At 46.1% G+C, this 27,006-nt stretch overlaps 1 protein-coding gene across 2 annotated transcripts in view; it reads left to right on the plus strand.

Moving 5' to 3' along the window:
- Window positions 1-27,006, plus strand: part of AQP9 (aquaporin 9) — a 386,487-nt gene that overhangs the window by 301,184 nt on the left and 58,297 nt on the right. For both annotated transcript variants that reach the window (XR_011279784.1, XM_069624351.1), the window contains exon 5: window positions 17,564-17,781. Coding sequence is in view for 1 of the 2 variants with exons in the window: in XM_069624351.1 (XP_069480452.1) it covers window positions 17,564-17,781 (218 nt within the window). In the remaining variant the exon portion in view is untranslated. The remainder of the gene's footprint in view (window positions 1-17,563; window positions 17,782-27,006) is intronic.

Raw genomic sequence — 27,006 nt, forward strand, 5'->3', positions numbered from 1 at the left:
ATTACAAAAATAAACCACTCCCAGTCCAAATATATATATATATATATATATATATGCACGTAAGCAGTAACATATTTATATAAAGGCGATAACATCAAGGAAAAAACCAAACATCGGCAAGGTAAAAGACAACAGTTTCACCATTAGGCTTACCTCATTGAAAAAGATGGCGCAGCACTGCCCTTCCCATCTGTACTTCATCCGCATGCTGCCTTTCCAGGCAGTAATGGCGTGTGAACGTGTGTGGGACTGACCATGCCGCCGCCTGGCAGATGTCTGTCAGAGGAATTCCTGCCCATAGCGCCGCGGAGGAGGCTGTCGATCTTGTGGAATGGGCTCTAGGGTGCCCTTGTAGGGGTCTCCCGGCCTTGGAGTGACTAAAAGCAATTGCCGACGAGACACATCGGGCCAGTCCTTGCTTGGAGATTGCCCTTCCTCTCGTCGACGGACCATATGCAATGAACAGCTGTCTGGTAGTTCTGAGTCCTTGCGTTCTTTGCAGATAAAACTTTAACGCTCTTTTCACATCAAGCGTATGAAGAGCCTTTTCCGCCGTCGACCACGGGGTCGCAAAGAAAGTAGGGAGAGCAATGGTCGAGTGCTTGTGATAGACCGTCGGTACTTTCGGGATGAAAGTAGGATTAGTTGATAGTATCACTTTATCTTTAAAGAATTCCATATATGGAGGGTCTATGACTAATGCCTGTAATTCCGACACTCTTCTAGCTGACGTAATGGCAATTAAGAAAGCCAGCTTCCACGATAGGAACTGCATGGATGAAGAGGACATTGGTTCGAAAGGAGGTTTCATTAAAGCTGCCAACACCACATTTAGACTCCACGACGGTGGGAACCGCTTCGTAGGGGGAAAAGTTCTAAAGAGACCCCTCATGAAATGTTTCACCAGTCTGTCGCTGAATAACGGTGCGGAATGTCTCCTTCTCGTGAACCTTGAGATGGCCGCCAGGTGCACCTTGATGGATGACGAGGATAGCCCACTCTCGGCTAGGTGCAGAAGATACAGTAAAATTTGTTCAGGAGTTACTTACCTAGGCCGTATTTCGTGCTGTGTTTGCCACCACATACAGAACCTTCGCCACTTGCATATGTATGACTTGTTAGTGGAAGGAGCCCTAGCCGCCTGTAGAATTTTCAAGCAATCCGACGAGACTTTCAAATTGCCAAATTCTGCAAAGTCAGGAGCCATGCCGTCAGGTTGAGGCTGTCCGGATTGTGATGCCACACCGTTCCCTTGTCCCTGGATAGGAGATTCGGAACTTTCTGGAAAGTTATCGGTTGTTCCAACGATAGGTGTAGGAGGTCGGAAAACCACGGTTGTCTCGGCCAATATGGTGCCACCAGAATGACCTGGCATTTGTATCTGCGAATCCACTGTATTGTCCTCCGTATAAGGGGAAACGGAGGGAAGGCGTACAGGAACTTGTCTGTCCACGGAAATGAGAACGCTTCCCCTAGGGATCCTTTCTGAGGCCATCTGCTCGCGAACTGCTCGCATTTCTTGTTTTCTTTCGTTGCGAAGAGATCGACTGAGGGGTAACCCCACCTTTTGAAGATTCTTTGCAGCTGAATGGTGTCCATCTCCCACTCGTGTATCTGAGCCATGCTCCTGCTCAGGGAATCCGCTTGTACGTTCTTCACTCCTGGGAGATGGTGAGCCACTATAGATATGTTGTGTTTCAAAGCCCAATGCCATACCTTTTGAGCCTCCACAGAAAGGGTCCTGGATCTCGTGCCTCCTTGTTTTATCAAGTAGAACATGGCTGTCGTGTTGTCTGTCAGCACTCTCACTCTCGACCCATTGATATGTGGGAGGAATGATTTCAAGGCCCATCTCACTGCACTCAGTTCCAGTACATTGATATGTAGGCGTAATTCGGTGGGAGACCATCTGCCCTGGGTTTGGTGGTTGTCCATGTGTGCTCCCCAGCCTGTCAGGGATGCGTCCGTGATGATGGTATTCTGAAATTCGGGTTCTTGTAGAGGAACCCCTCTGTCCAGGTTGTGAAAGCTTTTCCACCATTGGAGGGCTCGGATGATTTCGTCGTCGTCGACGGTTAGCCTGTCCGAACACCGACCGTGGACTGCTTCCATCTGTCCGCTAGGAATTCCTGAAGCTGCCTCATGAACAAACGACAGTTGGCTACTAGATGGATGCAGGAAGCCATGGAACCTAGGATCGCCACATACTTTCTCACTGAGAGTGTGCCATGTAGACGTAGTTGACTCGTCAGCCGATTGATCTTTGACATTCTGTCTAGGGAAGGCTTCACTATTCCCGACTGGGTTTCAAATTGAGCTCCCAAGAACTTTAAGTTCTTTGATGGCCTTAGAGAGGACTTTTCGAAGTTCACTGCGAACCCCAGTCGTTGCAGAAGCTGTAAGGTAGCCTGTACGCTGTCGTTGGTCGACGCCGAGGAGGATCCCCTCACCAGCCAGTCGTCGAGGTACGGGTATACATGATGCCCTTTCTTTCTCAGCCAGGCTGCCACGGGCGCCAAACATTTTGTGAACGTTCTTGGGGAGGATTTGAGACCAAACGGGAGCACTGCGAATTGGTAGTGTGTCTGACCTACCATGAACATCAGAAACTTCCTGTGTTTTTGACACGTAGGGATGTGGAAGTACGCGTCCTGCAGATCTAGAGATGCCAAAAAAATCTCCCACTTGAACAGACCTGATCACTTCCTGCAGCGTGAGCATTTTGAATTTCTGGTTCTGTAAGGTCTCGTTGAGGTCGCGTAGCTCGAGAATGGGACGCCATTTTCCGTTTGGCTTTTTTACCACGAAACACCGCGAGTATACCCCTTGGCCTTTCTGCGATGCAGGGACTAACTCTATGGCACCTTTCTGTAAAATAAGTGCTACTTTCTGCAGCAAATTGTCCAGATGTGGTTGGGGTAGGGGTATAGGTGGACACTTTGGAGGTTTGCATTTGAATAGTAGAGAATGTCCGTACCTCACTGTGTCCAACACCCACTGATCTGTTGTGATGTTTTCCCATTCTTTGACACAGCTTGACACTCTTCCTCCCAGAACGGTGCGCTTTCCGTCATTGCTGGTCTTTCTGTTTGCTCGTCGACGACGAATAGGTCGGTCGTCTCTTGGATGACTGGAAGTTTCTGCGCCGGCTTGAGTTTTGAGAGGCGCGTCTATATCCTTGGGAAGGGTACGCCGATCTGCCGAAGGATCTATCCCTGGGTGTAGAAAATCTTGAGTTGCCAGATGCCCCTCTAAAGGGACGAAAGGATCGAAAGTGTTTACCACCCTGAAGAGCACCCAACGACCGTGCCGTATCCGAATCCTCCTTCATGCCCTTCAAGGCCTCGTCCACCTTTTCTCCGAAAAGAAGGTCACCTTCGAAGGGCATGTCCATTACCTTATACTGCACCTCGGGTATGAAGTTGGTGCACTTAAGCCAAGCCTGGCGTCTTAGAACAACTCCGTTGTTTATCTGCTTAAAACCCGAATCTGCCAGGTCCACCGCTATGTTAATAGCATGATTCGACGCCTCTTCGCCCTCTCGTACCAGAGACATCGCCGTTCTTCTATGTTCCTCCGGAAGGTGGTCCAGTATAGGGGCCAGTCTGTGCCACATCTCCCTGTCGTACCTGGCCACAATAGCCAGAGAGTTGGCTGCTTTCACAGTTGCAGCACCCACGGAAAGAACCTTCTTACCAAACACGTCTTGGCGTCTTGCCTCATTATCCGGAGGGGTCGAACACTTGTGTTGAGCCTTGGCTTTCCTCGTCGCCGCTGCCGACACCACTGAATCAGGTGTAGGTTGGGACGAAAGACACTTTGGGGTAAAGTCTGGCACTTTAAAGTTCTTTTCAATGCGGCCTTTGACGGCCGGTTCAGAAAACGGGTGACGCATGGTTTGAACACCCTCTTTCCAGACATGATCTAAAATGGGTATTGAGAATATTGAGCGTCTATTCTTACCCATATGATCGAATAGAAAGCAGTCCTTTTTCTCCTCCTGCTGGGCCAGGCCAAACTCCTTACATGCTTTTTCCATCATTGAGTGAAAAGCGCCAATATCGTCTGGTGGCGATGGATGAGTGGGGCTCTTTGGTGTTTCCAGTTCCACATCCGAAACCCAGGATGGATCCCTAGATGGAGACAGGGAGATATCCGATGCTGACCCACGGTCAGATAAAGAGTCCGAAAGCTCACCCTCCTCCTGGACTACTGGAGTCACCGGAATTCCACTCGTTTTGGTTGGACGGTGTGACGGGCCGGGTTCGTCGACGGGGGGGTCGACGCCACAGGTGGAAGCCTTTCATCCAACGAATTTAGCAGCGAGTGTAAGGAGGACAGGACCTCCATGGACAGGGCCGATTGAGCGTTTGGAATATTGGTAAATACCTGAGAGCAGGTTGCTCCTGATGGCGACTTGGCTCGTAGCCCAAGGTCTTCCGGGCCCGCAATCCTGAAACCGTCGTCTTCCTTCGAGGAAATCGACACTGCTTGTTCCTGCAGTAACGTGTCCGGCAACCCCATATCAAAAACTTCTGGTCTCCAGGCCAGAACTTCGGTCGACGAGGACATCGTCGCCGTCGTCATCGGGTTGATGACGGGGGAAACCAACTGCGTCAGAGGCAGTGAGGGCACTGACTGGTTAGTCGTCGTCGACGGTGGGCCTGCAGGTGGCTTAGGCGGTCCCGCCTTAACGGTGCTCTCCCTGCGTTTATCCGATTCTCTACTCGTGGCAGATCTATGAGGATCGCCCAAGGAGGATTTTGGCCTTTCCTTTCCTTGTTTTTTCGACGATGATGATGATGGTATCTTTTTTGAAGATTCTTTTGAAGACTCCTTGGAAGAGTGGCTTCGTGGAACATCCCTTTCCGCCGGTCGAGTCTTCTTCGCCGGTGGTTCCGACGAGGTTGAACGGCGCGGGGCTCCCGATGTTTTCGTCGAGGCGACGCTGCGCACGGAGCCCACCTCCGACTGAGGGTATGCTCCCGCCCCGTCATTTAACCACGACACCAGCCGCCGATTCCGATCTTTCAGGGTTTTCTGAGAAAAACCCTTACATATTTCGCACTGGTCTGCGGAATGGTGAGGGTGGAGGCAATAAATACAATCTAGATGGCCGTCCCTCTTGTAAACCTTCTTCAATCCGCACGTGGCGCACGGGCGAAACAACGGTTTGCCCGACATTCTGGTAGGACCAAAAAAACCTCAGAGGCTCGTTCGGTCAACCCAGCGAGTAATTTCAACGATAGCCTAGAAAGTAGAGACTACGCGAGGAGATCCCACTATCTTTGGAGATGGTTGAAATCTGACGGGACCCGCGGGGGCTGGGCTTTTATACCATTACGTCCTATGGGGCATGCGTGGACGTCCTCGGGGAGGACGTAGATGTGGATAGGACACACAAGTGTCGGAAGTTTTTTCCTATCGGAAACGACTATATATGTGTACCGAGGGTTCCCAGTCTGACGACGGGGAATATTCTAAGCATGTGAATCCATGAAAGATCCAATGCTGGAGAAAAAAGAGATCTATCACCAACTCATTGCTTGGAGAAGCAACTGACCCTGAGGGAGTTGGAGGCGGATGAGCAAAAAGCTCGAGAAGGAAGATATTTAGGAAGAGAGAGAGTTGAAGGTATTGAGGTCCCAGAAGGCCTTGTGGACAATGCAGAGGGTTTTGAACTTAATCCTCTCAGCCACTGGGAGTCAGTGCAGAGATGTCAGTCCTGGAGAGATACGATCCCTGGGCTTGAGGCCAAGGACAAGCCTCGCAGTCCTGTTTTGGATAAGTTGCAGAGGGCGGAGAGTAGAGGCAGGTAGATTTCGAAAGAGGCTGTTGCAGTAGTCCAGCCTAGCGAGAACCAGAACTCTGGAAACGGTGAGCTTCTGGGGGAAGGAGAATTATATAATTATAACATCATAGAACCAAATATAATCTCATTATACAAACAATTTCTGCTGGCATGTTAGGATAGGCCATACTTAAGTGGTGGACTTTAAACTGCTTAGTCAGATACAGAGAGTTTCTATTTGTTAGAGTAGTGTGCTGGGAAGTCTGTGATGACCATCAGACCCATTAAAGATACGATTCAGCGCAGCCTGGCATCTCCAGGAACATCCACATAGATTTTGACGTTAAATCAAATGGAAAAATGAAGTGTTATCCAGACCGATGTACATACTGCAGTTGAAAAAAGGTGTGAGGGCAGGCTTGGTGTCAAGAAGTGCAGGGGCACCCAGTGTAGATTTGATAACTGCTGATGTAAAGGGACAGGCAAGCACATACAGCAGGTAGGCCAAAAAAAAAAGGAAGAACAGACAAGGTAAATGAGAACAATGGAACAGGAATAACAGGCAGGCTGCAATTATGAACAAGAAGAGATGGGTCAGAAAATGTGGGTGTGCACAGGTTGAACTTGAGACTGCCACAGAAGAACAAATTACTTACCCCTGGTAATGTTCATTCGACTGGATGTTCCTCCCACGTATTCCTCCTCTTTGATATACTCCGATATCCTGCTTGCAGCTCGGAAACTTTTCAGCAGAGGGCGCCATGCGTCGTCGACGACCTTGTGTCCCTCGAGAGCCTGCGTCCTCCTTGAGTATGACTTTGACGCCCCGTGCCCTTTGCCTCAGTTCGTGTTTTTCGTCTCACCAGCAGAGCAGTCTCAAAGATGAAAATACTTGAGCGTTAACAGAGAGGAAGGTTTAAACCACAGAAACTGCTTCTTGACAGAGGGGAAGGATGGGAGGGCGATGAGCAATTCGCAGGAGGAACATCCAGTCGAAAGAACATTACAATGGGTAAGTAATTTGTTCTTCGAATGGATGTGTCCTCCTACGTTTGCTCAACTTTGATATTCTCCCATTTATTTATTTTCCTTTTTTTACGTGCTCACACAGCCCGCGGGCATCGAGGTGCTGTTACAGGAATTGTTTTTTTATGCGTAATTGTAATTTTGTTTTTTTCTTCATTGCGTATTTATAACGCGCTTAAATACCCAGAGGTTTCTAAGCGCAAAACCGGGGATCAACCCTGTGTTGCTTCGTGTCGTCTTGCTTCCAAAGCGAACATGTTGCCGCTGAGCTATCCTCCAGTGCAGTGTGTTGCAGGAGGTGGGAAGGAAGAGTTTGATTTTTATTTAATTTTGGTCATTTGCAAATCTGGATTCCCGGCCCAAAAGGGACTCTAAACAGTAATATTTTGCAAATGTATGTAGAGAAGACCAGGGGGCAGCATTGCAGATGTCTTATAGCGGTACACCTCTATGGCGGGCTGAAGAAGTGGCTACACCTCTGGTCGAGTGGGCCCTTAGACCTTTGGGAACCTCTTTCCCAGCCAGGCTGTAGCATTCGGATATACATAGCATGGTCCACCGAGACAGCGTTTGTTTGGTAACCGCCTGTCTCATTGGGTGGACCACATAGCCAACATATAGTTGGTTGTCCACTCTTATCTTAGAAACTCTTTTGATATAAAAGCTCAAGGCTCTTCTAGGGTCAAGTCTGTGTAATCTCTCCTCCTCTTTAGATGGATGAGGAGGAGGATAGAAAGCTGGGAAGACGATCTTTTGTGTCAAATTAAATTCAGACACTATTTTTGGCAGAAAAGAGGGACAAACCCTCAAAACTAGCTTGTCCTTGTGAAAGACAGTGAATGGTGGTTTAGAAGTCAAGGCCTTAAGCTCACCCACTCTGGGAGCAGAGGTAATGGCTGTTAAGAATACAGTTTACAAAGATAACATCCCAAGTAGATATGAATGTAACGGCTGAAATGGAGAAGCCATCAGGAAGCTTAAGACTAGGCTGAGATCCCAGACCGGAACAATAAAAGGAACCAGTGGGAAGATGTTGGTCAACCATTTCAGAAATTGGATGACCAACCCTGAAGTAGGAAACTTGTTCCAAGAGTGCTTGAAAATGCAGAGCGCTTGAAAATTGACAACGCAGCCAGATAGCCTTTGGCTGTAGCAACCTGTAGCCCCTAATGGGTTAAATGTAGTAGAAAAGACAAAACTGATGGTGTGTCACAAGTAAATGGATCTATTTCTTTATCTCTAAACCAGATGCAAAATGTGTTCCAATGGCAGCGGTATAAAGATTTTGTTGCTGGCTTTCTGGCCGGAAGCAACACCTCCATGACTTCTTCCAGCAGGTCCCAATCTTTGTACCTCAACCTCTCAGAAACTATGTGTGGAGATCGAGGGTCATGATCTCTGAGAGAGAAGGTCCTCTCTTTGTAGAAGATCAATTCGAGGGCAGATGGACATTTCCAGAAGTTCCAGGTACCACGTCCTCCTGGTCCATTCCCGGGCAATTAAGATCATGGATTTACGGAAATGTCTTAGCCTCCAGAGAACATGAGGAATGATGGGGACTGACGGAAATGCATACATAAGGGAAAAATTCCCAGTCCACTACGAACGCATCCCCTAGAGCTCTTCTGGGGGGAAATTCGCTGGAGCAGAACTGTTTGCAACTTCCGCTTAACACTGGCCACAAACAGATCCACTTGTGGGGTTCCCCAAAGGGTGAATATCTCTCGAAGGAATTCCTGAGCTAACTCCCGCTCGTGAGAGACTGTGCTCTGCCTGCTCAGAGCATCCGTTGCTGTGTTTTCTTCTCCGGCCAGATGAACTGCTTTCAGAGAGATTCTTTCTTGCAGTGCCATAAAACAGAGCTGCATTGCCTCTCTGCACAGAGGCAGTGACTCCACACCTCCTCTATTGTTGAGGTAATGCATGGCCTCTGTGTTGTCTGTCATTATTAGGACACTCTTTCCTCGTACAGAGGGCAGGAAGGCCATTAGCGCTGGTCTGATTGCCTCAGCTCCAAAAGGTTGATATGCAGTTTGGACTCTGAAGGAGGCCAGTGTCTGCTGATTGTTAGACCGTTGGTGTGATCTCCCCAACCTGATAGGGAGCCGTCTTTAACCACTGTAATCTCCAGCCATGGTTGCCAAAAGGGTTCCCCCTTCAACACATTCTCCTTGACAGACCACCACAGGAGATCATGCGTACCAGATCCGTCTTCCTGACGGAGAACTGTGACCACCGAGTCCTAAGGGCCTACTGAAGAAAACTCATTCTCAGACGTCCTCTGGCACCAGAAAAATGCAGGATGCCATGAGACTGAGCAACCTCAGAAAATCGAAGGCTGGTAGATTTGAGGCACTTTGAAATGTGTTTACCATCTGCGCTATGTGAATAGCACTCACTTCAGGTGGCAAAGCTTTTCCCGAGGAAGAGTCCAGGACTGCTCCAATGAATTGCAGCTTCTGGGAAGGTGTCATGTGGGACTTCTTGAAGTTGAGGGATCCGCCCAGCTTGTAGAGAGAATGACAGGTACCGTCCAGATGTTCCAGAGCCTGTTTGGGTGAACAGGCTCTGATCAGCCAACCGTCCAGATAGCGGTAAATGTGAATCCCCCCCTCTGTAGATTTGCTGCCATCACCACCATCAGCTTGGTGAAAGCTCTCGGCCAGAGGTCAGCCAGAATGGCACAACTTAAAACTGATAGTGAGAACCACCAACAGTGAATCTCAGGTATTTCCGTGCTTGAGATGAATTGGCACATGAAAATAAACATCCTGAAGATCCAATGACACCATCCAAACCTGGAGCTGAAGGGCCTGGAGGATCTGCGAGAGAGTGACCATCTTGAACTTGTCCTTCCTGAGAAACCTGTTCAAGCATCTCAAGTCCAAGATGGGTCACAACCCTGTGTCCTTTTCGGGATCAGAAAATAAGGAGAGTACTAGCCTTGATTTCTTTCCGCTGCAGGTACCTGTTCGACTGCACCCTTCTCCAACTGTTTCTGAATGTCTTGAAGAAGGAGCAGATCTTGTACTTTCAAGTAATGGTCTCGAGGGGGACAGTCCTGTGGTCTCTTTTCAAAAGGGAAGTAGTAACCATGGGCAACAGTTTGTAGTGCGCAAGCATCTGTTGTAATACTTTGCCATTCTTTCAGATGCTGGGATAAGCTGCCTCCCACCACTGTCGAATGTTTCAAGTTTTCAAAGTGGTTTTGTGGCACCGGTTGGTGCAGAAGGCAAGTCAGCGGATACTACTGCAGCTCCACTGCCTGTACATCCTCGACCTTTGAGGTTGCCTTCTCTGTCCACTATGGTTAAATTGACCTCTTCCTCTGCTAATTGAGGAATAGTAAAGATATTATCATTTCTCCATCCCTGAGCAGAAGATGGAGCTGTTCGACCTTGTTGGGGCTGCCTAATGGCCTGACTCAAAGATTTCCCCACTGTCTTAGACGATGGAAACTTTTCAAGACTCTCGTCTGCTTTAGATCCAAACAAGTAAGCCCCTTCAAACAGCATATCCAACCATCTGGATTGCACGTCAGAAGCAAACCGAGATTTACGACACCAGGCAAATCATCTAAGCACTGTGCCAGCAGCCATGGACCGGCTAATACAATCTGCAGTGTCTAGACCTGACTGCAATGATTGGCACATAACATCTTTACCATTCTGAATGATGCTCATAAAACCATCCCTTTCTTCACCCTCTGGGATGTGTTCAGATGCCATGGCTATCACCTCCCACAAAGTGTAGGTGGACTTTGCTATAGCACAAGTCGCATTTGTTGCTTTCAGTGCCATAATCTCTGCAGAGAAAACTTTCTTTGCCATGGCATTGAGTCTGTTATCCTCCCTGTCCAGAGGGACTGTGGGTTAGGCTGCTCCCTTAGATGCAGCAGTAGCTGGTTGCACAATAAGGCTTTGCGGACTCTGGATCCACTGATGAGGGTCTGTATTTTTTATGAAATCCTTTTGAACCGCAAGGATGGTATTTGGATTTTTCCAGTTTTCTAGAACTCTATTTTCACTGCTTTATGCAAGGGAACGACTAGGTCCTTAGCAGGTCCCCTGTCCAAAATATCCATAAGGTCATCCTGTTCACATTCAACAGATGGTCTACCCCATCCAACGTATTTAATAACCTTTGCCATTACTGATCTATAAGATGCATCAGCATAATCTGAACCTTCTGGAGTGCCAAAATCAACCCCAGGAGAGGTGTCTAGACCACTGGCATTCTGCAGGATGTCCACAAGGCCTCGCATTTTAAATTCTTGGGATATCAGCTCCCCTGGAACACCAGGAGTGCTGTATTCCCTACCAAAACTATGAATAGGGCGTTCTTCCTCATACATACAGGCCACGGACTTAAAAAGGTCTCTTTTTCCCTGAGGTTTAAAAAACTTCGACTGACTTTCAAAAGGCTCGAGGGCTTCAACCCTGGCTGTTTCGGCGTCGAAAGAGTCGACTTTGACGCCTTTGACACTGACGAATGGGTCGGAGAAGGAGGACCCCTTCGAGGTGTCGAGGCCATGAGAGGTGCGACCTTCGAACCCTTTGACCTACTGTCCGGCCACTTGGGCGCACAGTCAGTGGTTTTCACAGACGACACCCTGTTGGCTTTTCGCATGATGGGGTTGGGTGCCTCTAACGACTTCAACGAAGGGGCTCGCTTTGCCGCCTTCTCAAACACCTTTAACCTCTGCCAGCTGAACCTTTCCATTTCCACTTGACTAGCCCCCTTTTTAGGAAATCTTACCTGTTTCCCTTCAGGTGAGGAATCCGTACAGGATGACCTGGAGCAATTACTTCTTTTGTTTGATCTCGAAGATGACAAACAGGACCGCTGAGATCTCAAATGCTTTGAATTTTTACCGTGCCTCTTGGCCTGATGCAGAGATCTCCCTCTTGGGCTCTTATCTTCAGACAAAACATTTGTGCGGGTCACCGAAGATGAACTCAGGGAAGGTTTGCCCAAAGCAAGTTTCCCCTTCTTCTCCTTTAACACTTTTCCAGTGATAGACTGGCATAGCCACAATCTTTGATGATGTGCCCCCCCTAAGCACCAGAGACATGCTTGATGAGGCTCGGTTATGGACATCTTAGCCGAACACTCAGCACATTTCTTGAAGCCTATTTTCGGGGTATGAGTAGACATTTTGTAAGGAACTCATAACTACGCAGTAAATAACAGGCCACGCCGAAGAACCGTTTCGAACAGATGTGCGGAAAAACGTGCCACATATAGCAGCGTCAACGTCATACTCGAGGAGGACGCAGGCTCTCGAGGGACACAACGGCGACAACGACGCATGGTTCCCTCTGCTGAAAAAAGGTTCTGAGCTGCAAGCAGGATATCGAAGTATATCAAAGATGAAAAATACATGGGAGGACACAATCCACTGGAAATAAGGGAAGCTCAATGCCTCTCTGCGGGTAACTCTTACAGATACACACCCTGCAAGTCCACGGGGGAGAGGCAGCAAGAGTGGATGTTATGTATGGAACCTAAGGCACTAACAAAAAGCCTAAGGGGTTCCAGCCAGAACTTACAGATGGTGTCTTCTATGGGAATAGCAATCACCCATTGTTAAATTACATACTCTATAGAATACAGGCACAACGAGACAAAGAAAGGGGCAGAGAATGGCTTGTTAGGTTTAGGAACCAATCTCTGTACAAAGGATAACACAGACGCACTCGTGAGGGCACTATAGAGCACTTACCTAAAATTAAGAGCCCAAAAGGGAAACAGGGATTCAGAAAAAGACCACAGGAACAAGGAATACGGAACACTGTAACAAGGTACTAGAACAGGTTGATCTGTTGCATGAGATTAGAACAAAGTAATCTGTAGCAAAGCACTGGAAAAGGGAAACTCTAGCAAGAGGCTGGAAAAGGGTAACTGAAGCAGACTTCAAAACTGGATTAGAAACACACAAGCTATAAAAAGCAGGGGCAAGGGAATAAGAAGTAGAATGAAGTGGCAATGTACAAACAGGAGCAAGAAAAAAACCAGAGCCTGATTAACAATAACACTTTTGAATGGGAAAACCCTATTGCAAAAGGCTTTGTAAATCAGGTCCATAGTCTGACTAAACATGGTAAAGCATGAGAGTATAAAGACCTAAGAGAGCAGGAGAAGGGTGGAGCAGGGGGCAGGAAGGTGACTGGGGGTAAATAGTGGAACTAACAGAGGCTGGAAGCTCCGGGGACACATAACAATAAGCAAGGGCTGAAAGCTGCATGAACACAACAGAAAGAAAAGGAGAAACCATAATGGCAACCGGCAGAGGGAAGAGAACAGAGTCAGCAAGGCAGGGCTGTGGAAATTGGAGCAAGGTAACACAGAAGAAGGGATAAATTAAGTAAAAGAACAAGGCAGAATGGTCAGCAAGGCAGAGAGTGACTCCAAATAGGACCCAGCTGCACAAGGTTCAGAACTCAAGGCACGGCAGGGAGCTTCAGGGCCTGGCAGCCAATAATCAATGCTGGCAAGGAGGAAAACTAGGGTAGAGCTAAATGATTAGGCTGCCCACAAGCAATCACAGGTATTCTTAATGGAGATTCTTTGCATGGACACTAGAAGATGAGCAAGTGCTGACAACCTCCAGATGTTGTTGTATAGCAACAAAAGCACAGGCATTTTTCCGTTCATGATGAAACCTTTGTATGTGCACAATTTTAAGCCCAAGAGAGTTTCGGGATTAGGCTGCCAGGTTTTCCACATATCTTGCATGTGCATTATGGCAATTGATGTCCATGTTTCTTGAAATAAAGATGTGCGCCAGGCGAGGCTGAGTGAATGGTGATTCAAGGTCATGTCTAGTGATGGTTGACAGCACCCGGTGTGTCTGCAGACAGCACCACCTAGGGGCAGAAATGCAAAGGCATGATACTGTTACAAATCTGAAGACCTCATCCCTTTTTCCATAGAAGGAGCCATCCCCTTTAAGGCTAGGGAGGTGAGCCTGCTCAGAAAATCTTCCATAGGGTTTTGGGAAAGTGGGCCCTCACTGGGAGTGACTCCCCTCAAGGGGACAAGGACTCCAATTCCAACCTAAGGCATTATCTGCATGCAAGGGAGTCAGTGAAACTGATGTTACATTCAGCTGTGGGACTTGAAATAATACTGACATTACCTTTGGGTGTTTAGCTCAAGGCAATGCTTGTCTCTCTGTGGGCTTGACAGCTGAAGACAAACAACACACCCCTTTTTGATCACAGATCCAGAATAAAGAGTTGACCACCCTTGAATGGAGCAGAAGAAAATAAATAAATAGAGTTGAGCCTCTGACGTGAGCACGTCATTGAGGGGCAGAGCCATGCTACACAGTGGAGTCGACTGTGGCGCATAGAGAAGCAGGAGAAGAAGAGAGACGCTGCAGACACAGCACAGAGCCGCGCAAAGTCGGCAAGGCAAAGGCAGGGTAAATCAAGCCTTTCCCGGAGACGCAACCACACAGAGGACATGATGGGCCTGGTGCCCTAGAACCGACTCCAAAACCAGAACTCAAGGGAGGAACTAATCCTTTGCTTGTAATGCAAGAGCTAAGGTACAGAGAGACACTGAAATGAGCAGAATACAAAACTTGCTTGTGTCTAGACGGGAAGACCTGAAAGCTGTGGAGAACGCCACCACTAATGAGCAGACGCCGCCTCACTGGAGCAAGCTCTATGACATAGAAGGTGCCCGAGGTGGAGGGAGCTGGAGAGAGGATAAAACGAAAAGAGAAGATGGAAGGATTGCCCTAAACCCATATAAGGGTCAGAGACGCCCATAGAGGGAGAAAGAACCAGATGACAATAAGGGTTAGGAAAGCCCACAAACCCAAGTGGTGACAAGAGGGATCACTTATATCCCAGAGAAATAAGTGACACATTGAATCAGAGGAACCCAAGGGAGCTCAACAAACCTGATTGTTGTAAACTTTCAGGACAGCTCACAGAAACCCCCTCAAGAGCTGTGATAGCCACATAGAAAAAGGGGTTATCCATACCCGGGAGAGATAAGTGAGCTATTGAGACAAAGGAACTCCTGGGTTATGGGAGATCAATAAACCCAAATATTGTAATTATCTGGACGCCGCACAGATACTCCCTAGAGATAAGAGACACACATGGAAATAGGGGTTACCAAGACCCCAGGGAGATAAGTGAAGCATTGGTAAAGAGGAGCCCAATGGATGCAGAGGGGCCCAATAAGACAAGTAAAGAGCAGATTCGAGGGGAGCACAGAAGCACCGAAGATGTGAACCAAGTAGGGTGAAACCAACCCAAGTGGTAGAGAGGGATCAGGGAAATGTCCCTCCACCCAACGCAATTCGGACATTTTATTTCTCTTCATGTACTTGAGACTTAAACTTGAGAAACTTTGATAAACTGCCAAAAACTGTTACACCAGGGAGAATAGGTTTATGCAGGTAACCAATCTATCCAGAACCAGGAGGGATTCCAGGAGGGATTCCTGGAAGCACTGATAGAGATAGGGGTGAACAACTCTGATGACAGGGCACTCTACCTAGATTTTCTTTTACATTTTTCTAAGCTGTAGGGCCAGTTTAGAGGATAGGTTTGGACAGAGGACTTTTTGAATGTTTGACTATTGACAAGCACCTTAGTTTAGTGTGCTAGGAAGGGAATTCTCATTTTAACAATAGGGCTATTGACAAGCACCTTAGTTTAGTGTGCTAGGAAGGGAATTCTCATTTTAACAATAGGGCTATGAAGACGTTTTCTTTTAAGTTAAATCAAATTATTGACAACATGTCCTCTGGTCAAAGTCCTTCTTGTGACTTGCCATAATACTGAGAGTGGTGTGAAGGTTTGCGCTTGTGGTTTCTTAACCATGCCTAATGTTAAAAAGGCATACTGTGTTGCACCACATCTTTCACTTACAATTGCACAGGTTTCCCCAAAGTTTAATATATTTGTCCCTTGGGCAGTGGTGGAAATGGAATTTTGTTGAGGAGAATCCCGTGTGGGCCAATGAATTTGAAGGATGGGGCGGAGTTATGAGGAGGAAGAGTTAGAAGGGGCAGAGCTGCCAGTTGAACTCCGATCAAAGGAAATGTTAAAAAATAATATTTTTAAAATGGTGCACTTTCTTTCATTGCTTGAAAACTACACAAACCAAAGTAAGCGTACCTTGCTATGGTTTGTGTACTTATCAAGCCAGCACCGTTCATGTCAAAATGTATTTTGACATCTCAAACTACAAATACCAGAATTGATTTGGGAAAGGCAACGATCACCGAGTCCGGAAAGCTTTCCGCTCAGTCACAGCGTCTTTGACCCTCGGTGAACCTGGGTGCTCGCCTCAGTGATGTAATCTGCTCTGTGCGGGCACACTGTGCACACAGGCTGTGCACAGTGCGCCAACAGAAATTAGGTCACAGAGACGAGACCCCATGCTCGCCGAGGGTCTGCCTTGGCTCCTGCTGCCTGTCACATAGGTATGGGGGGCAGAGTCAGAAGAGCGCTCATGGCGCCACTGTGCTGTGTGCGGCTTTGACCCCCACTCCGTACCGCAGCGCAAAACGTGCTTTTTTTGTTGTTTTTTTCTTTCAAAAGCCCTTAGGTTTGTGATGGGGTATTTGGCGCTGAGGCTGACCAGCGCTGCCCTTAAGTAATATAATAAAAGGGAAACAAGAAAGCAGTTTCTGAGTTCAGTTTGTATAAGTTCATCTTTGGCCCCACAAGGAGATCCATATCATGTGGACAGCGGAGCATGCGCATTGATTCTAATAGTTAAGGCAAAGGGTCTGAAAAGATTATGAAAGCTTGTCCTTCAGTCACAAAAGCATGTGTTTCCATATACACCTTTCCACATCTATCCAGGCATGAGAAATGATGTACCTATTTCATTTACAGAAAATACAAGAATTCCAGATTTATTTTTAACGCTGGATTACAATTCGTCCTCTACATACAATATGGTATTATAATAGTCATCAATGTTGAACGTAGCCGAGTTCTGTTATTTAAAGAGTTCGAGCATTTCAAATCAGGGGCAAGAAAACAAACCCGATAAATGTACTTCCACCTTTATATGTGCTACTACAATAAGAATAAATGGTAGCCAGAAGTTGTACTTCTTAGCAATATGAGGGAACAATGCACAGTATAGTATGGAATTAATGTCTACCCATAACTAGGGTGCTCATGTTGATTGATAGCGCAGGGCATACTAATTGACATCAGCAGACTCAATGCCTTCCACCCATGTGGCATCCGAGAGCCAGTGTGTATGCAAGTATTGGTCGAGGCCTAGTACTTAGATATGCATAGAAGGTAGAACAGCGCTGGCCTTGGTCTTGCCATCCATCTCTCCCAAAACACACCACTGCTATTTGTAAATATGTGTTATATTCACACTTTGTGGGCAGAGTTCACCTTAGCACCATACTTTATCTTAGCTCACACGTTTCCCCATGTAAGTAGGCCCTCTTGTCTTGATTTTTGCTTTGAATTCTGGGACTGAATTTCAAAGGGGAAACGCAAAACTACACATTCCAGACTGCAAAGAATAAGACAGGACTAAATGACATACTCACACATGACACGAGGAAACTTCAGAGCTCTGCATTATGTGTTTCACATATGTGACATGTTGCCTTTTGACAATTGATGCCTCTGGGTATAAAGGTATTAATAGGATAGTATAGTGCATGTTCACATACAAATAAAAGGCACAATGCAAAGTGTCAGCATATTTAATGACATATCTTTTCTTGCAATTACACAGGTGGCATCGACTGCTCTCTTGGTTATTTCTGTATTTGCCATTTTCGACAACAAAAACATAGGAGTGCCTGCAGGGCTGGAACCGGTGGTAGTTGGCCTGCTCATTTTTCTTTTAAGTTGTTCTTTGGGGATGAACTCTGGCTGCGCTATGAATCCAGCAAGGGACCTAGGTCCAAGGATGTTCACCGCTGTGGCAGGATGGGGTCTTGAAGTCTTCACGTAAGTGCAATTTGGTTACCTAAGCCTGCTGAAAAGGGAAATGAATAGACATGCCTTTTACATCCGCTCTCATCCTAGTGCATGGGCAATTTTTCACTGAGGATAACTGACATAAAATACGCAACTGAGTTATCAGCGTGTTGTATGAATGCTATGTGACAAGTATGTTAAACTTCAAAGGCAGTCACAAGGTGTGGAGTGGGTGAAATTTCATTCAGACCTGTGTGTGCTCTGTGAGAAAAGTTCGAGTCTTGTGAGAGAAACTGGGGTAGATGTCTGGGAAAAATGACCAATGATTCTGTCCCCTGTCCCGACGGGCAAAGGTCCCAACTGGCAACTGAGCACAGCACCTGAGCAAGTTAGAAAGAGGTGTGAGACATCTTTGAGCACGCCAACCAAGTTAGAGAGATAAAATGGATGCTTCAGGCAGTCCTTTCTCCACATGAGCCTTAGCCCGTCTTTTATTATGAGTGGAGTCTGCAGGCTGCACCCTCCCTTTATCTGCCAATTCCCAGATCCTTGTTGCACGCAGGGTACAGTGGATCTACGAGAGAGAGAGAGAGTTTCTGTGTCTGTGTGTCTGCACGTGAATGTGTGGCTTTGAAAATAGAAAGTGAGAACGTGAAATAGGATATGTGTGCATACGCAAGTGGGTGGTAGGAGCGTGGGGAGGACACCAGGTTGCTTTACCTGGTTAGGCCTTTTTCCTGTGATGCTATGATTTCTTCTGGTGCTGTAACTTCTAATGCTGTGATATGCCTTTCATGGCTTTTTCATGCCTTGCTATGTTATGATCTGCTAGTCTCCATGAGACTTTGAGATTGCCAGAGCCACACACCAACCTGTTCATCGAAGTTTCTGGCTGCTCCCTGCACTGACATTCTTACATTCTATGTTACAATGCACAATACAAAAACCAACAAAGCCACTCCCACATAGCAATTTAATACCTCTGCCACCAAACATGTCAACACTACACCTCTACAACCAGCTTATATACCACAAACACGGCCAATGCATTCTAGCACCGTGGACACAGAAGATTCCCTCTATGTTCACGGCATAAAAAAGACTTATTAAACAGCCCTACATGCAGAGCTCGGGGTACTTCTGGTCTGCATGCATCAACAAAGCTATCATGCATTCCACCCCCCCCCGCACAACTAGCCTAACCCTCACACCGTCCTTTCAGATCTGCCACAGCAACAGAAACACATGCAAATGTCAGCAGAGCGTGGTATAAATCCCAGTACACATAACACAATACAATACAATACATACTTTGCACCACAGAACAATTACACATAGATATCAGCTGTACTGTGTGTGTGTGTGTGTGTGTGTGTGTGTGTGTGTGTGTATCTCACGTCATCTGTTTAAGTGGGGGGACTCATCAACAAATTAAATGGGATGTGACGTCGCCAGAATATAGCATATCAAGGTGAAATATGCAAATGTCATTTAATTGGCTCTGCATAACCACCCAAATTGAACAGGACGAATGGCATTTGCCTTTCATAAAATCAACACACACACAAAATCAAGATAGGATATTTTCTTCTACTAGTGTTTTTGAAAACGTTAAAAGGTGTGCATGTTTTAAAGTCCAAGAACCAATACAATTGTTTCCCTGGGACTCGCAGTACCGAAATGGGACATTTCACCTTTAGTTGTTTGTCATTTTTCATCAGGGTATATAGTGCAGTGCTGACGTGTCCAGCCTAGAAACCAGCCCACAAATCTGACACTGCGGTTTGATCCCTGAAATCGGCTTTAATTCATAAATTCAAAGAGGACATCAATGTTTTGCTTTCAGCTGGGGGGGTGAGGGGAGGGGGGACTGAGTTAACCCTCTGGATAAAGTGGGTGGACTCCGTCCCCCGCGTGTACCCTCGACTTGAACCCTGGTATCGCTCCGTCTGTCTGTCTCTCGCTCTCCCTTTTTCCTGTGCGCAGGAGAGACTGCTTCCTAGTAGCTGTGTGGCCTGAGCCAGGCTTAATTTTAATGAGTGCGCTGATGCTTGTTCCTGTTTTGTGAGGTGAGCGGGAGGGATGTGTTTTAAAGGAGAGCTAACTGGGGAACGAAGGGAGCCGTGTATGAGGTATGCGCTGCTTTTTCTTCCTCTGTGCAGGATGACCTGTTTCCTCTTCTTTTACTAAATAAAGGGCTATTTTCAAATGGTGGAAACAGCTGGTGCAAAGTGAGGTCAGCATGAGTTATGCACTGCTGTTTGTTCGTGCTTTGTATTTTCGTTGCTGAGTTATGTTTTGTGCTGGTTCCCAGGAAGACACACCCACCTTATGTGCTGTTGTGTCAGCCGTAATATCAAGGCTAGAGCTGTGTACCATTATGTTTTGCTCCTGTGTTGTGGCAAGGGGGGTGGGGCTATGTCAGTGCATGTGCATGAACAGTCACCACTGCATAGACATTAGCCTTTTACATATGTGTGTGTATAAATATATTGGGGCTCATTACAGTTTCCCTGGTCCAGTAAAAAGGCCCATAATTCCAGCATCGCTATTTTTTCTGGACCGGTGAAACACAAGTTTGCCTGTGCGGCCAGTGATCTACTGAAAGCCCTGGCCTGCCTGTAAATCAGGCCCCTACAGGCAAACAAATGCCAGAATCAGTGGCACCGATAATACAGGTGCCAGTAATTTTGGCAATCCCATCCCATGGAGTCCTATAGGACTCCATGGAATGGTAACTCATCAGCGTCTCCTCGGCTCATTATATCCCGGTAATACTAGGATAACAGAAGGCAGAAAGGGTGAGGCCATTTTTGCCAGTAGCCCACCGGAATTACCGGCGGGATACCAGCAAAACTGTAATAAGGGCCATAGACTTGGATATACAAAAAATATAATATTTGCACTAACAACGGGAACTAATTGGAGAAATTCCATCAACACTAAATTGTGTGGACATTAATCAAGGTAAATCATCTATTGTTTATTGGCTCATCATGTTAGCAAGCATACAAACTTAACCCACGACTCTGACTTAGTTATTGTGAGGGGTCAGAAAAATGTGAGGCGTACAACTTTGCAGAGGCTTTTCATAAGATGCCATTTTATTAACTCAAAAAGGGGTTTGACAAACACCTCACTATTCCTAACCTGACGTGGATTTCCCTGCCTATCAAAATAAACTAAAACAAACACAGTAAAAAAGGAATCTGTCCCTCACACATATATATACAAGTTATGTATCTATATATATAAAAGGAAAAATGTGTGTGTGTGTCTGTTCGAAATGTTCAGCATACTTCCCAACATGCTACAGACCTGGGATTTGGCATGTGGGTAGGTTCCATGGTGTAGACAATGTAGAAAGTATTAAATATACATTTTTCAATGTTTTCTTTTAAACGGTCTGCAATGCTTACCCCTGCCATATACCTCTCAGCACTGTAGTTCTGCCGTAGTTCTACGTAAACTTCAGCAGTTCATTGTTCCGAAACTGTTCACACTATCAGCATTCGAGCTGACATTAGCAGGAACTCACTTCTGAAGTCATGCGGGTGACACAAAACAGTGCATGTCTCTTACATCCCCAGGGAGAGGAATTCACCTTCCACTCCTCGGGCCACAAATCAGGCTCACATATATATTTATGGTTGTGTTTACCTGAATATATCCCACACTCAATGGACTGCGTCATTTTCCAACGCACTATCTCGGACCATTTCCCGGTGCTATTGGAGATTAAATTGGTACGCCCAGACCACAGCCCTAGAATGTGGAGGATGCCATCGGCTCTTTTACATGACACCACAATACTGGAACCATTAAGGCTAGCTCTTAATGAATATTTTGCCCGAAACAAGAGATCAGTGGCGTCCATGGCCACAGTGTGGGGATCCTTCAAGGTTTGGCTGCGGGGCCATATATTATCACTAGCACATGGTTCATTATGAGATACAAGAACAGAATTACAACGGTCAGAACACAGGCTATGATCTTTGGAAAATGCACATACCCTGATGCCCGGGGAAGCTAAGCTTGCTCCACTACAGGTGCAAAGGTTTGGGGCAGAGGACAAAGTGAGTAAGTTAGTAGCCAAATTGATCAAATCCAAATACAATGTTAAACCTATTACTAGTATATGCGGGCGGGATGGGAAAACTCGTACGGAAGAACCAGCGTTTAATGAAGTGTTTTTTAGATTTCTACTCATCTCTGTATAAAAATATGGACACAGCTACAGATCACAAGCTTACCCAATACATTAGTTCGGTCCCTCTCCCCAGACTTAAAACTTGAGACCCGCGAGTCATTAGAGCTCCCCCTAACAATTGAAGAGTTTGGACAGGCGATAAAGGACTGGCTGCAGGGAAGGCCCCTGGGCCGGACAGAGTGCTGATCAATCTCTATAAGTTTTATCTGACAGAACTGGCCCCAATTTATTGGTGGTATGGGTAGAAGCCAATGTCGCTGGATCAATCCCCCGTCACTAAGGGAAGCAGTCATCTCTGTCCTGCTTAAACTGAACAAACCCCCCCACTAGGCCTCATCCTATCACCCCCTTTCACTAATCAATGCAGACACTGAAGTGTTCGCCAAGGTTATAGCAAACCGACTACTACCCCGCATGACCCAACTGGTGCATCCTGACCAATCACGATTTATCCAGACTAGATCCACCTCTGTAAACTTGCGCATACTATTTGCCATCATTTTCCAGCTGGATCCCAGTGGTCGCAGTTTCCCTAGATGCCGAGAAGGCGTTCAATTCAATGTTGGGGAAAAGGACATTTATTTTATGTGTCAGGATGGATTAAGGCCTATCTTACCCTATGCTAAGGTGGGATTTCCCTACCTAAAGAAACTAAGGATTGTCTGCGTCACTGAGTTCAACTTAGTCTGCCTGTGTCCAAAACCAATGCTTGCCCTCACTCCTAGAAACATACAATGTGTAGGAATGGCAGCACCAAAGGAAACAGCGTTCAAAATAAAGTTCTGAGCTTCTTCCAACTCAGGATTGGGTCAGCTTCCCCTTTCCCAAGTTCAAATACTTCCACAAAGAAAACCAGACTCGGGGTTCCCTTCCCCAATTGTAACGCAATTCCAAACTGTCTCAGGGTTCACTTACCCAAGTTCACCACAGTTCCAGAATATCTCAGGGTTCCCTTCCCCCAAGATAAACACAGTTCCAAGTGTTTCCAGTCTCTTGGTTTTCAGCAATATTATCAATTTCCACTGGTACTCCTTTCAACTTGTATCAAACAAAAATGCAATTTTTCACTTCAGCAATTATATCACACAGCCTCTGTCTTCAGGCTTTTCTTGGCTCTTCCTAGGTTGGGGCTATTCAGTCTAGGCGCAGTTGTCGGACCACATGGTCCACCCATTACAGGTCACACAACGGATAGCCCTTGGCACTTTGTGATACTTTTTACGCCTTCTTCATTAACACTGGTTTTCCACCAAACACCAGTGTGTGCATCAGCATATGTTGTGGTTTATATTCCTCTTTCTGGCAACTTAGGGCTTCATCACTATTTGTATATTGGCAGTCTTTAAGCTTTGCCACAACCTGCAATCAACTTAATTGATGGTGTATGTTCTCGTCCATCACTTTGCCCTTTCCAAGTTCCACAACTTGCCTTTCACAAGTGCCTCTCATTCAGTTCATAACTGTTCATAACATCTTTCATTTGGTTCCTTATTACTTGCAGCACATTTGAACTCCTTGTAACATAGCACGTATTTGTTTTCCAGCTATGCCACATTTTTACATGCTTTTCATATCTTTTCTGGAGTTCGGTATTCAATATTGGCTGTGGTATTTTCCTTAATACTTGGCACCTTTTTCTTGCTTCATTCTTATTTCAAAAGTCACTTGATAATTCATTCACAGTTCCTTCTCTCCTCCTTCGGGTTCCAAACCCTCTTGTTATGCGCCTTTTGCATGAGCAGCAACACAAAATATCTGACATGCGCCCCAGAGCATTCCGGTACAAGTATTCTCTCTCTTGTACTCACCGAAGCTGTTCTGCTTTGTTGTGCAGCTTCGTACTGCTCTTCATTCACCGCTCTGGTCGCTCATAGGTGTTGTGAGTTGCAGCGAGCAACGTTTGCTCCCTAGACCCTTTGGGCAGCATTCTGCAGCTGCCAGGAGGTTTCTGTGTTCCCCAGCTTCAGCTGGGAGCACATAACACTGGCAAGTGTTGGGGTTCTGGTCCTATCGCAGCCCGCTTAGGTCGCGGCACATCCTTCCTTCCCTAGAAACACACAGGGTCCTCTCTGCCCATCCTGCTCCAGCATGCTCCTCGCAGCAGATATGCCACCTTCTCTCCAAGCGGGTTCTCCCTGAACTTGTGCTTGGGCCTGCCTTTAAGCACATGTAGCCTCCCAATAGGTTGCAGGTATTTGTATTTATATTTTGTTTATATAGCCCTTTACTCCAAAGCGCTTTACAGTTTAACAACAAGAAAACATCAAACATGGAACATAGAAGCAATAAAAAATACATGAATCAAACCAGAAAAACAGCATGTTGAACAATTTGCATTTGAGAAGGAAGAGACAAGGAGAGGTATGGGATGGAGAAAAGGGAAAGGGAAAAGGGAGAAAGGAGAGTAGTACGGAGGGTGGAGATCAAAGGGGAGACAGGGAAAGATAAAGGAACAGAAAGATGGTGTGGGGAGGAGAAAGAAGAGGAGGAAGGGGAGAGGAGACATGGAGGGGGGGTGAAGAAGGAATGATTTTAAGGAGGAGCGGAAGGAGGAATAGGTGGACATGGAGGGGATAGTGAAAGGAAGGGAATTCCAATGTAGGTATGAGTAGTTGGCCTAACCCTCACTACAATAATGAACAGGCCATGCCTGACCCTTTCCAGGCATCTTCCCCTTCTCAGTACTATAGTGGTGAAACTGACTAGGAATGTGTATTACCCCTTGTCGCATCTTCCTTGTCCCAGTCTTAAAGGAGCCTGATTGGGATACAGCTGGAGTATATGTCAGTGGGGAAGAGTCACAATAACCTAGAACGGTTGGTGGAGAGTGGAATGTATGTGTACAAGGAAAAGGGAGACCCCATGTCTCGCCTCTGGGCATCCTCTCCCCAGGGACCCTCCACCAAGGTGATCCTCCCTCGCATCTCCACCCCAAAGGTCGGGATCCAAGAGTGATGGCTCTTCCTTTGTCACCTGACAGGAGGATTGTGGGGGAAAAGAAGTGAGGATGCCCTCAGGTTCCTCCCAGGGTCAGGTCCTTGTTTGTATCAACTGATTAAGATCCCAACCCTGACACCATATATGAGGGGTCAGAAATGTGAGGTGTACTACTTTGTAGAGGTTTTTCATGAGATGCCATTTTATTAACTCAAAAAGTTATTTTTACAAATGCCTCACTATCGCTACCCTGACGAGGATTTTCCTGCCTATCAAAATAAATGAAAGGAAATACTCTAACAAAAGGAATTTGTCCCTCACACTTATCCATGCAGCAAACTTAACAAGGTATGGTATGGCAATTCAAATAACAGTTATGTTCCATGTAAACCTGATAACTGTTTCTCCTTGTAACCTAAGTGTGATCCCCTTCCCCAGATTCAAACAGAATGTTCAATCACTAGTTCAAAATGGGAAAGTTACATCTTGAAACAAAGTTCTAATGACAAAGTTCTTCTTGCTCCGAAAAGTCTCTTACTTGGACTTGGACCAACATTTCAAAATATTTAGCAGGTCTTTATCCCTCCACTTGTGGCAGAGAGATCAACACAACTTCTTGTTAGATAACAAGAATATTTCCACGGTTCGTTTGTATAAAAAAAATTCCTTTGTCAGGATGATTCCACAACAGTTCACAATATATTTGCATCAGCAATAATGATTTGCCAGAATGATTCTACAAAAGTTCACAATATCTTTAGTGGTCTCGCCATTTCTTCTTCTTCACAGTCTTTAACCACAACACAGTACTTCAATTACTTCTACCAGGTTCACTGACCTTCCAGGTCTACCACTTCAAAGTCACTGCCCTGTTATACTCGCCCGCAAGGACCAATGAAAACTTCTCACACTTCTACAAGTACTTCACTGTAAAGTTTACTTCAAACAATTTAGCAGTCTTTTGACTTTCCACAACATCATGTTTGACTACTTCTTCTGAGAGGACATGAAACACATTGGTGCTGTTTATTCAACACTTGTGATTGCCACATGCAATACAGGTTATGCTCCTCTCTTACTGAATACTTTCTATGGGGACGACAGCTCTCCTGCCACTCTTGTTTCCCCACACTTATATTTACCAAATGCTGACAATGGCTTCTGCACCAACTCGCTCTTCTTTGGCTTAGGCAATGCTTGTTTAGGTCATTAACAACACTTGATTCTATCTCACTATGGCATTATGGTTTGACTTGCAGTCCCCAATGTTCAAATTACCTTTTCTATTCTGAGTGTTGTCTCCAAATGTACCAATTTAATTTCTATTCTTAATTGCATATCCAAAAGAAGTTTTATAAGGAGTTAATGCATGGTTCTGATTTACAGGGGAATTGGAATTGTCGGAGATGTTAATGTTTTGATATTGACATTTAACATTCTCCTGTTGATCACAGAAGCTTTCACCCCCATACATGTGGGTGTCTTTGTGAGAGAGGGTCTTACTCCCAATAAATGATTGTGCAAGTTTTCACCAGCATCAAAACAATTGCTTTGGTAAAGAAAGACTCCCTCCGACACCAATACATTACATATTCTGGCATCACTGATATTTTTTCTTTTGAGGAAGACAAATAGGGTGTCCCTCCCAGCAGAGTCCTCCTGTTCCCCAGGGGCCCTTCTCTCAGGTGATCCTCTCGGCTAATACCACCACCAGTGTCAGGATAAGGTAGTGGCTGCCTTTCCCTGGCTACCTGGGAGGAGTCTTTAGGTAGGGTCTTTGTGAGGACTCTGCAGGATTAATCACATTATGTTTAAAATTCAAAGTACAAACAGGTGTGGTCAAATTGAGAAAGAAAAAGGAAATAGGAAAGTACAACAGCAAACCAGAGTATACAGATCTTACTATAATCAAGGTAGAAAAGGGGTATGTTTACAGTGGTTTAGCCTGAAGACCGACATTATCCCTCAGTTGTCAGTGACCATTTATTATTCTACATCTACAAATCGTATTGATGGTTTGCATTCATAAATACAATGCCAACAAAACACAAGAGTATTGACAAACCAGGAAAACCATATCTGGGCAGTCATTAATAGCCCTTGACCAA

The sequence above is a fragment of the Ambystoma mexicanum genome, chromosome 11 (assembly GCF_040938575.1).
Source record: "Ambystoma mexicanum isolate Mex_15411 chromosome 11, UKY_AmexF1_1, whole genome shotgun sequence".
In the NCBI taxonomy this organism is placed as follows: Eukaryota; Metazoa; Chordata; class Amphibia; order Caudata; family Ambystomatidae; genus Ambystoma; species Ambystoma mexicanum.